The sequence below is a fragment of the Nannobrachium achirus genome (genome assembly GCF_963921795.1).
Source record: "Nannobrachium achirus genome assembly, chromosome: 1".
Classification (NCBI taxonomy): Eukaryota; Metazoa; Chordata; class Actinopteri; order Myctophiformes; family Myctophidae; genus Nannobrachium; species Nannobrachium achirus.
The window spans coordinates 36,685,706-36,698,132 of record NC_137810.1 but is presented as its reverse complement, the minus strand read 5'-3'; the positions used below and the strand labels follow the sequence as shown (position 1 = coordinate 36,698,132).

Sequence of the window (12,427 nt, the reverse complement as noted above, 5' to 3'; positions counted from 1 at the left end):
CTGGCATGTAAAATGCTACACTGGACGATACATCTAAAAGTTACAAAAAGACACTTCCATGCCGCTGTAGCTGTGAGGCTCAAGGTCTACTCCTTTGGAGGATGCACTAACAAGTACGACACTGATCAGATTGATGTGCACATCTTCAACACAGTGTCTTTGCGCTGGAGGAGGTTGCCCCCAGTGACTCCTGGCAGAGGAGAACGTCTTCGTGAGGTTCCCTCCATGTGCTCAGGTCACACAGCTGTGCTGATAGAAGATCTTGTCTACATGTGGGGAGGGTCTTGGACAGGGGCGTACTGCAACATGCTTTATGTATTTGATGTCGACAGCCACAGATGGATCATGACCTGTGTTTCTGGGACTGTTCCAGAGGGGAGGAAGTACCACTCAGCTTGTGTCTTGGGGAAGGCCATGCATATCCATGGAGGATGGACCCTGGCAGGTGGAAAGACTAATGACACATACAAATTGGACACCACCACAATGGTCTGGGCTTTAATCAACACCAATGCACATGCTTCATCCTGGCACTTTGCCACCATCATTGGAACAAGGATGTTTGTATCTGGGGGTATGGGGTCAGGCAACAGCATCAGAGTGTTTGACACAGAGACCAACAGCTGGCTGAACACTCCTTCTGCACAGCTCCTTCAGAAAGGACACTGGGGTCATTCAGCCTTTGCCTACAATGGAGAGCTGTACATATGTGGTGGCTATGGTGACCAGTACTCCAATGATCTGTGGAAATTCAGTCCAGAAACGTTCTCCTGGAAGAAGATGAATCCCAAGGGTAAGAGTCCACATTTAAGGTATAGGATGTGCTGTTGCATGGTGGGAGATCGTATCATCCTCTATGGAGGACACAACCCACTTGATGGACTGTACGTCTTAGACTTGGGTCCTAGTCTCAAGACATTATGCAAGCTAGCAGTTATTCAGTACGGTCTGGAGCAGTCAGAACTCCCACACGACATCAGGTGGGAACTGGCAACCATGACTACCAACAGCAACTGAAACAATAACAAAGCCCAACTAAAACAACACAAGATGTAATAACGTGATGGCACACACCAGATCATCACCAATCGTTATTCAAATAATAACACATTTCAAAAAGGATATCATGGCCATGACCTTGGACTTCTACATTGTATGACAGTGTCACGCAAAAATATCACATCCACAAGCTAAAGATCTGCTATGTTAGTTTAAAAAAAAAAGATTTCATAACTAAATAGGGACAGCAAGTTGAAAGTAGTTAATACTTTTCATTGGTCAAATATTGATAGAACCCCCTAGTGGTCCAGGCATACCACATAGGCTCCGATGCCCGACAGCGCATCGCGGGTTCAAGTCCCGATCCTGGCGGCCTTTGCTGTCACTCCCCATCTCTCTCTCCCTGTTTCCTGTCTACTATCAATAAAGGCAAAAGCCCAAAACATTTTTTTTAAATATTAACCAACCCATTGCCAGCCAAATTTAAATATGAATGTGCGCTTATAACGCCAGGAAATAGCTATATTTAATCATCATAATCACATCAATTTACCAAGCCACGTTGATATACCATACCACAAAGTGACCACTAGAGCGAGCCATAGACCATAGACTGTGGAAGCCCCCATGTTAACCCATGTTAAAACCAAGGTTCACAACATTCAAGGATGGGACGATGACGTCGATCCCCATTGACATGAATGGGAGACCCGCGGGCCGCCATCTGAGCTCAATACTGTTCAATTCGTGCTTGATCGTCTAAAACCACCATCGGTATGGGCACCGGAACGTATACAGATGCCACACAGAAAGTTTCCGAATCAAAATCCGACCTAGTGAAGCTGCGTGAGGGTCGGATGGTTTGCATTGAGCCTAGTGGCTAGCAGAGGCCTACGTAAACAGGAAGCTATGGCTTAAAGGTGACGTCATAATCGTATCCTTTTTTTTCACGGTTTACGTCTTTATACTAGCCGAAGGTAAGCTAACCGTTCCGCTTCGTCTACTAACCCAAATTAAAAGCTTAAACAATGCTTTTATATAAAAGTCGATTAAAGTCGCTTGGCAGGGAACTCCATAGTGAGATAGTCGATCTAAAAGTCGACCGGCCCTGACTCAGTTAATAAAACCCACAGACAGACTTACATAACAAGAGCTTGTGACTAAATAAAAACTAACTACATACATACAGTACAAGGGGGAGAATAGTGGTGCAGTCGCCTCACAGCTAGAAGGTCCTGGGTTCGATTCCCGCCGGGGGACGCGCTGGGGGTGTGTTCTCTCCTCAGCGTTATCAGCGCCCACACCCAAGGTGGGGTTGGCGAAAGGGCCTTTCTGTGTGGAGTTTGCATGTTCTCCTACCCTCACAAAAACATGCAGTAATCCTGGTCTCTATAATGCCTCTCCCTGGCCAGCTGGGGCGCCTGATAGAGGGGGAAAGTAACTGGTTGGAATAACATGTTCCTTCCACGCGTTACATCCAACCGGGTGATAAGGTGATAAGAAGCGGCCTGCTCACTCCTCATGCACTGAAGGAAGCATGAGCTCAGTTCAGGGCAGAAATCGAGGGATTACATTTTTAAGAAAAATAATTTTAAAGACAAGAAGGATTCTGCCTGACAGTGATCATAATGAGATTCATGCACTTAATGTGTCATGGTGACGTGCCACATGCTTCTACTGTGGAATTCCATTGAAACGGTAGGGACAACACTCCACAGCTCTTTGGAACAACAATGCATGCATTTTTCCCCCTTTAGAAATAATGTTACAGTATCACACAAGCCCTTTGGATCTTTTCCTATGCATTTGTAGGATATACATTATAGCATATAGAATGCAACCGGCAATAGCATCTGAGCCTCGGCTTATTCAACAACTTACTAAATTCCATAAAGCAAACATATAGGGGCCAAAATACACTTGGATTTTAAACAAAGCATCGGAAAGTATGATTTGCAAAGTAAATCACAGGTGGAGCCAACAGAGAACAGTGGTTCCTAACTGCAAATGCACATGCATTATGCAAAACAAAAGAGAGGAATATCATTCTTTGTTAACAACAAACAACCTCTTTACAATGCCAAATAAAGGTTCTAAAACTCTGGTGAAAGCACTGTAGCCATCAGTAATGTTAAAGGTAGGGTAAGTGATTTCATTTAATTCAAATGATAATAACAAAATGTTCTGATAGTACTAGTTACTAATACTATAGAATGTTTGGTCCATATTTGCCTTATCTCCTGTGAGGAGAAAAAAGCAGTTGGGTGACAAGTTTCCCTCCAATCAGGATAGAGTGGGGCCTTCCTCCAATCACCCCCACTTGATCATGATTGGAGGAAGGCCCCCGCCTGTCACCTAGATGAAAACTGAAACTGAAACTTGAGTGAAATCCCTTACCCTACCTTTAACCACCCTTTTCCTATTCCAAAATAGCAATCTACAGTACTAGCTCACTACTTAAACCAGGCAAAGGCAAGAACTCCTGCACTGCACCTCTGAATAATCTACTGACAATGACTATGACAAAGCTTTTACTTGGAGTTGTGAGCTTGTAGATCTGCTATTTTAGAAAAGGAAAGAAAAATAAGGTCTCCAGGGTTAATGTGGTTAAACCACAGCCAGTTCCCCAAAGCATCCCACTTCCCAAGTAAAGTGTTTTCCCGGGTTATCGAGCGCCTACCGCATTCCTCCAGGAAAAGTTTAATCTGTTTACAAATACTGTCACACAGTTAAGCCCAAAGGCAACAATGTCACAGGGTGAAGAGGAAATACCTTCCATTTTCCTTCTGCCAATGACAGAGCATCTGTATCAAAACATAATGATGCTCTTTATTTTAAAACCTGTGGAAAGCTTCAGGAGTGGACCCCCTTCACCCCGACTGGCAGCAAAGGTGTCACCGTAAGCCGTGCTCTCTTATGACTCCTGACTGGGAGACACTTAAGGGGAAATCAACAAAGGAGAACTCTTCATCATCTTGGCAGGTAGAGGTCTCCTCACAAATTACCTTTCTCCCCTCCATTCACCACATAGGGGAGTTGACTGCACGCCGGTAGCGGTGCAATGCTCTGTCGCTCACTTCCTACACGTTCCGCCTTCCGTCAGCGCAGCTCATATTGGTTCATTATGTCTTTAAAAGGATGTCACCAAAGCCACACATTTTAAATAATGAGCATAACTGTTAGGCTGACGAACATCGCGGTTCTGCCCTGGGGGGGGGGGGGGGGGGATTCCGGAGTAAGCAATTCTGCAGCCGCAAAAGGCACCCCAAAGTTGCGTTTGCTTGATGGGAGTTTAGGGAGGAGAGGATGATGATTATGAGGTATGCTAATTAACACTGTGACTACTGATTAATTTGAAACATCGCGGCGCAACATTATTTCAGTGGCCTTTATCATGTTAGTTTCAGAGGAAGTGGTTTTGACAGTTTAACAGTAGTCTTAGGGGCAGGTATTGTTGGGGTCAACGTTTGGGGAGAGTCTATGAAGGTAGCCTACGGCCTACAATTTCCTATTTAGGCAGCAGACACTCTCTTATGCAGACTTGCAGAGTCATTTACTGAGTGCAAGGTTGGCATCGTAAGAGCAATGAACATCTGTCAAACATCATCAAGGTAAGCGGGCAAGGCATTAGAGCGCTAATAAAGGACAATGAGCACCACCTGAATGCCATTACCCTTCTATAAAACAACATTACAATAATATATCTTTCTTCTGTTACAGAAATTGCGTATGCATTGGCTTAGTTAAAATGGCTTTGACCACATGAACCCTAGCAATGCTACATGTAATAATAGGCATACATTTGCCAAAAATGGATGATTGTTTGGCAAAAAGAGGCAAACATTTGGGGAAATGGGTGCTCTCGAAGCTCACAAAGCCTCACAACACAACGCGTTGTGAGCTTTCTATTTTTGCAATTTGGCGAACAGCATATAGGGTTTAAGAGGTTAAAAATGACTCCAAAACCAGTGACCTGTGACAGTAGCAGTTAGATTGCCGCTGAACATAATTTATTACCCGTTAAATCTATTTGCTTTCTTCTGCTTCTTTTCTTTTTCATTTGCTATTGAAGACAGACCCATGCCAGGTTACCATGCATCTTGTATGCCATGATTAGTCCACTGCAAAACACTGATAAAGACTAACGATCATAAGGTGGACTTGTCTAATTGGGTCAATCAAAAATGATCTACGGATGATCATAGTGGAGATAAAGAGATGGAGAGAGAGAGCGGGGGCAGACAGAGAGAGCGAGAGAGAGAGAGAGAGAGAGAGAGAGCAACATGGCAGATGAGGCCAGTATATTTTAGTACAGAGCTGTGTGCTCTTTGATTAAAAACTCAGGAGTCTCTTGATAGCCATGTTAGTGACACTGCACAACTCACTGCCTCTCATCGGATCAGACATCTCTCCATGCAGCCCTTCATGCAGCTCTGATGAGTAGCCAGCGGTTTAGTTAGAATGTGAGAAAGGTAGCCACACGTCCACGCAGCCCTTCTGTGGTGGTCCCACAAGGTTCTTGATTCCAGCGGATTCACGGCCGATGCTGTGCATACTGATGGCGTTAACTGTGGGGGCGTGCAGCAGCCCTTTCAGCACTACAGTACGAATAGCACAAATTATGCATTTCTTCTCTCATTGGACATTATCTCGCCGCTATGATATGAAATATTGCATCAGGATTTCGCAAGGCCTTGTTTTTCTCCCTTAATCCCATATCTCCCTTTCCAAATCGACAATTAAATCCAATCAGTATACCGGTCGGCAAGGCCAGCGTATCAAGAATACATGCAAGGTGATTCAATTATGAGTCAATGTGCAATAGATAGTTTAGTTGTCATTCAGCTTGAAGCTAACCATGGAAGCTCTAAGGTACTACAGTATAGGAAGTGAATGCCACTGGTAATATGATGGCCTTGTGGTTAAAGCGACATGTAATGCAGTGTTCTCAAATGTTCCTCAAAATGTACTCTGCAGGTGGAGAGATAACAGTGGAGAGATCTAGCTATGATCTAAATAGAAATTCTTAGACATTCTCCCATTGGACTAACTTTTGGCGGGTGAAATAACAGTGAAATAACTGAAATTACAACTAAATCATTATGACCATCACAGTGCAACGTGTTCGGACCTTGCAGCCTTGCCAAGCCATTTGGCCCATAGGTCATCAGCCTGGTTTCTGGTTTCTAAACGCTCAAATTATGTACTATAAAGTAGGGTTTAGGCAGTGGTGTAAAGTAACTAAGTACATTATGTTGAGGCATTTTTGGAGCTGTGTGAAGCACAGGCTCCCTATACGTGGCCGTGTGGGTCTGTCTGTGTGTCTGTCTGTGTGTCTGTCTGTGTGTCTGTATGTAGCCTGAACTTCCTAAACTTCGGCACGCTACTAGTCCCACAGTTTTGCCACCACACACTCGCGCCATATGTCAAATCGACCGGCTTACTCGGGAATCGTGGGCTAGTAACTTGCTAAGAGAAAGGTTCAATAGTTTAATTGATATTAATTTATTAGTGAATTAATTTTCCCCATTGACTTATAATGGGAATCGCAAAAACTCACATTCAATTATTTGTCTCTCGCAAACCATAGGGGCTAGAGTTTCAAGGCTTGGAGAGGAGGTTCATAATGATTTCAAGGATTAAATAAAAAATAATTGTGTCATTTGGCCGCATGGTGGCGCCATAACACCCCACTTTACGTTTTGGCCTGTAACTCTTGAACCGTAGGTCGGAAAATTAAAAATATTTTTTCCCTGGATTCCTTGGGTCATGACGCATCTCCCCATATAGGCCACGCCCATTTGCGCCATGATAGATTTTCCGCCATCTTGAATTTTCTCCAAAACACACTTTTTGCTCCTTTTCCTACATATTTTCTTCAAATGTCACAAAAATCGGTACACATGATCCACACACACACACACACACACACACACACACACACACACACACACACACACACACACACACACACACACACACACACACACACACACACACACACACACACACACACACACACACACACACACACACACACACAGCTCCACTTCACACGGGTGTGATTTTTACTTTACTGGAGTATTTCCAGTTTTCAGTACTTTTATTTTTACTCTACTATATCTCAGAGGCAAATATTATATTTTTTACTCCACTACAATTGTTTATATAAATAGTTACTAATTACTTTGTAGATTTTGATTATTTTTACTTCGACCCTAGATACATTTCGGACTTAAACCGTGATGCATTGTGAGCTTGTAGATCGGCTATTTTCTAAAGATTTGTAAACAATTTAAAATGTTCTACAATTGAAAACTGGTGAAATGGGACATTCTGCATAATTTCTACTTTTAGTACTTTAAGTACATTTTGATACCAATTCTTTTGTACTATACTACTCAAGTAAATCTTTTATTCCAGAGTTTTACTTGTAACAGAGTCAGGCCCAGCGCCACAGGGGTGCCAGCCAGAGGGGGCCTGGCACCTTCAATTGCAAATTCTGCTCTGTAAGTTAAATGTACATATTGTTTTACTATATGAAAAAAAATCTATTAGCCCCCTCAGTCATTTCATCCTGGAGCCGAGCCAGAGAAGAGTATTTCTACATACTTTCACTTAAGCTGTGGTAATGTCGGTCTCTGCGTACTTTCTATTCTCGTGTGGCGTTGGTCTCGGACATAGGGACCTACACACAAAGCCAGACGTAGGAGCGGTTAGCACCGCTCAAAAAATGTGAGTACTTCTTCTTACACCACTGTCTTTAAATGGTTAAACTGGAATCCCTTTAAGGATCCCACTTTTAGAACCACTGATATAAGGTTCCGTCCCGGTAACACAGCTAATGTGACCATCAACAATGCGCAATCCGACAACTTATCAACACACTGAACCCACTGAACCCTGTACTCTGGTTTCTCTGGATATGTGAATATACGGGCAAAATATACAGTACATTGCACATGCACACATTATCATGTATTCATTGCCAGTCTCTCAGGATACAGGCGTATATATACTGTATGCATGCAAAGATCTATGGAACAATGCACACATGATCATAATATGCATTGACAAGTTGTAGTTTCCACAGCAACAACCTACAGCAAACCGAATCCCAATGTTTAACATGATGAACAAAAGCAAACGGATAGATATGGAAGACGTACAAGACCTTATCAAACGTGCTGTGGAATAAAAGTAGTCAGACAATAGACTATAGCCTTGAGCATTCCACACAAGCAGTAGAAGCGGAGAAGCAGCCTATAGGAGTGTGCAGCGGAGGAGCGCAAAGCGAGTTGCAACTGAAGCACCAGTGTCATCAGTAAAAAAATGACAACACAGATGGTCTGGCTGTCCACAGGGGAAACATCATAGGCGCGCTACCTGGTTTAAATATAGAATAATGCCATGCTGATTATATTAGGGGGGAAATTAGTTGGAATTAATTCATGCAGTACAGGATGAAAAGATAATTTTCACAGAAAATTACAATAGAGGAGGGCATTATATACACAGCCTGCCATTAAACACTGTGTTCATACCAAATGATATTTATTTGCTACACATAATGATGTTTGATAACCTACAAAATGTTGTACATTGTACTACAGTATAAGTGGGTATGGTTTAAATTTGTCATGATTTGATCTCAAGTGGTAATCTTGTACGGCGTACTTTGTAGGAGGCTAGCCGTTAGAGGGTCAGTCTGTGTGTGTTATTACATGTGTGTTTCTTCTAATCTCACAAACCACCAGACGCTCAGCGGCAAATCTTTTGTGCACACACCCAGTGGGCGAACTTCAAGGGGTTTGCATACATCATAGATATGTCATAGATGGCATACGTATGTCACATGCTGGCCACATGAAGTTTGAGATCCACATTGTAGCCACACATAACCTCTACACCTTTTATAAAACGAGAGGTTCGGGCACAATGAGGCCCTCACACCTACATTGATTGCACCGCCGATCCGACCAATAGTCTGAGTCATATAGTGTCGGGGGCTTTGTCGGATACTCTGTGTCAGTTTAAAGGCCTGAACTCTAGTGAAGGAAAGGTGCCGCCTACAGTGTCCTTTCTGATGAAAAAGAAACAAGAAATGACAGTCCTTTTGAAGCAGCTTGAGCCTTATGGACTAAGCCTTGCTGAGGTGGTGATGTCACAGAGAACGCTTATTATAGAACGCTATTATAATAATATCTAATAATATATACACTCACATTTGTTCTTCTGCTTTTTTACCATACTTGGCAAAAAATCAGGAGATGGTGGCATACTGGATGACGTCATCGGCTGACTATCTGTCGACCAACTTTGCAAGCTGGTAAAAAGAGGGGGTGAAGGTGTCATGCAACTGATGTAAACAGACTTCAATATAACTATGGAGAAAGAAGAATACTGACAATGACGTTTTAAACTAATAAGGAATGTGAAATGAATGAGGATTGAGCAACACACAATTCTCAGTGTTTCTCCTCACTGTCGCCTGGTGGGCATGGCTGCTGGCCTTCCCATTATGGAGCAGCAGTACAACTAGCGGTGGAGAATACGCCACGGTCGGCCTTTAAGAAAATATAACTCCAAAATGAATATAGGCTAGAAATATGCAATTGGAAATTGCAAGTGTGGTTGCCGACATGACTATATTCTGCAGCAAGCTAACTGTCATGTGAAGCTCGACCAATACTAAAGCTAGCACCAGAGCCTGCCTATTTTTACCTGCCTATTGATTCAAGGTGAAATAAAGTGTATCTAGAATAAATAAAGTTTATCTAGAATAAATAAAGTTTATCTAGAATAAATAAAGTTTCCCCAGGACTACAGTGTGTTGGCCTGTTGGGCAACCACACTAATAATACGATGTGATTATATTACGCAATAAGTTAAATATACAGTTTGTTGGGCAGAAACAACCCAAAACTCAACTGCATTCTGTCGAGGTGCTAACTTGCTTTTGTGCACTCGTGGCCATGTATGGCCTACTTGTGCGCCAGCGGAGCGCGCCCTTATATCAGGTCGCACTTGTTAGTGGTGGCGTCATGAAGAATGCTGGTCACCCATTGGCTGTTGATGGTGACGTCACCAATAATTCTGGTCCCTGATTGGCTACGCAGAAATTTACCCAGACATTTATACAAACAGACACGCCACATACAAAATCACAGAACGCAGCACTTTCGCACTCTGCTGGCGCAAGAAATAAACCGGTGGGCATTGTCCATTTGCTCTATTTGTTCTATTTCTAAGGCTCTTGCGCACCTGGTGTATTGGTGTATTTTGTTGTAATGCGGAGCTACAGTACCCAAACAGGACTGTGTAAAGAGTGATTGAACAGACTGGACATGTGACTGCCACTGACAGCCACAAGGCTGTTAAATTTTTAACCAAACCTTTTGTACTCAAAACCGGTAAAAAATTAATCACTACTCCACATGAGAAAGTTGCTCTCTCTCTCTCTTTTTCTTCCTTGGTCGCGGTCATTAATAGCATATTCGACGTTGCCCGGACAGCGTGTAATCCTTTTTGACTTTCCATTCCATTTGCCTGGAGGATAGAGCAGTTTAAAAACATTTCTGCACACAGGAGCATGGCTAACAGGTAATCTGTCTAATTATGGCCTAGGAGGGTTTCCCCTATAAAATATTGAAAAGCTTCCATAACCTCTGGTTCACCCTCCCAACGTACACAGCCTCTGAAACAGAGACACACTTTTAACCCATTAGCTCAGTGTCTTCAAGCTCGGAGGACCAGACTATCGCATGCAGGCTGGCCAGCTGGCTGACTGGCTGGCTGACCGGCTGGCTGACTGGCTGACTGACTGACTGGCTGGCTGGCTGGCTGGCTGGCTGGCAGACACAGTGGCGGGACCTTTCAGTAGTGCACCGTCATTCAAGTAGCAATCTTGTGGTTGCCTGAATTACTGTGGAATTATTTGGGTGCTTTTCTGGGGGGAAAAAAGGCAACAGCTTGAACAGTCCTAAATCCCTATTTCCAATCATAGAAATATTTGGAATCCTGGCTGATTTATGCTCTTGGGAGGACATACCCTACAGCCAGGCTAATGTAAATACAATGAAAACATGAACGTACCGCAGGCAAGGGAAAATAATTAACCTCCTAATAAGAGATACACATTCATTCTTAACCACATAACTCCTATTTTATGGTGTAAAGTAATGAAGTACATTTACTCAAGTAGGCTACTGTACTTTTGTTTTAGGCATATTTACTTTAGTGGAGTATTTCCAATTTTCAGTACTTTTACTTCTACTCAACTACAATTTTTTGAAAACTTTAGTTGCTAGTTACAAAACATACATTAACCACTTCAGCCCTATACATTGTGGACATTTGAAAATAGCCGATCTACAAGCTCACAATGCGTCACATTGCGACGCATTGTGATCTTGTAGATCTGCTATTTTTGAATGATTTTTTATACATTTCATACATTTGAAAACATGTGAAACAGGACATTCTGCATGATGAGTACTTTTTACCGTTGTACTTTAAGTACATTTTAAGAAGAAATACTTTTGTATTTCACTCAAGTACATTTAGAATTTCAGACTGTTTCTTGTAACAGAGTATTTCTACATTGTATATGTGAGTACTTTTTCCACGAATGATTTTATACTTTGTCTATTCACAAAACGCCAATATACAGCCACCTGGAAGTCTGCTCAGTTTTCAAGATTTTTGACAAATCTTGGAAAACTTTTGAAAAACCTAAGGATGCAAGGGTTAATGTGGTTAAAGTGTAATTGTAATGACACGAGAGCTGCTTCTAAACAGGCTGCAGAAATAGACGGCCGACATGCTCCACCATTAGCTTCCTCTCAGCTGGGGGTGGCATCCAAGGGTCCAGGTGTAAGTATTTGACCGTTCGCAAGGGGAGTCTTCGTCTCTAAGATAAATGGAGGCGCCTGACATCAGCAGGTCATCTGTAATAAGTACTCGTGATTAATGTCTTTAAAGAAGAATCACCTCTGGGACACTTTAAGCTGATCGGGAAACCACGCTGCGATATGATAAATGTAGTCGCTTTTGAGTAAAAATACACACTTTGAAGCCTTCTGGCATATGGGACGGCTCCATGCCAGCCTAATCGCCTCAGGATGCGTAAGAAGATTGATTTATTTGTCTTAACAGAATACATCTGCAACCGGGTATTAATTTTTTAATTCCATTTTTGGTGCCAAATGATGTTTGACCAGCATTAATATCTTTCTTTGATTAGGACAGAGCAATTATTCATGGGTTTGCTTCCTGACACTGGAGTTATGCCATGTCAAATTTGCTTGGAAAATTATTAACCAGTCAAAAATCTGTTATGTCCACGGGCTCTCTCGGTTTTGTTTTTCTTTGTTACCCTTTTCTCTTATACAAACCACAGTGGCTCATTCATCCTGGTTGCTAGTCA

General features: G+C 42.6%; 1 protein-coding gene across 1 annotated transcript in view; it reads left to right on the top strand.

The window, feature by feature from the left end:
• Positions 1–414: 414 nt before the first annotated feature.
• Positions 415–12,427, top strand: part of adgrl4 (adhesion G protein-coupled receptor L4) — a gene marked incomplete at both ends in the record, with an annotated part of 90,855 nt that continues 78,842 nt past the window's right edge. Inside the window, one exon of the mRNA XM_080728589.1 lies at positions 415–793. Coding sequence (XP_080584715.1) covers positions 415–793 — 379 coding nt within the window. The remainder of the gene's footprint in view (positions 794–12,427) is intronic.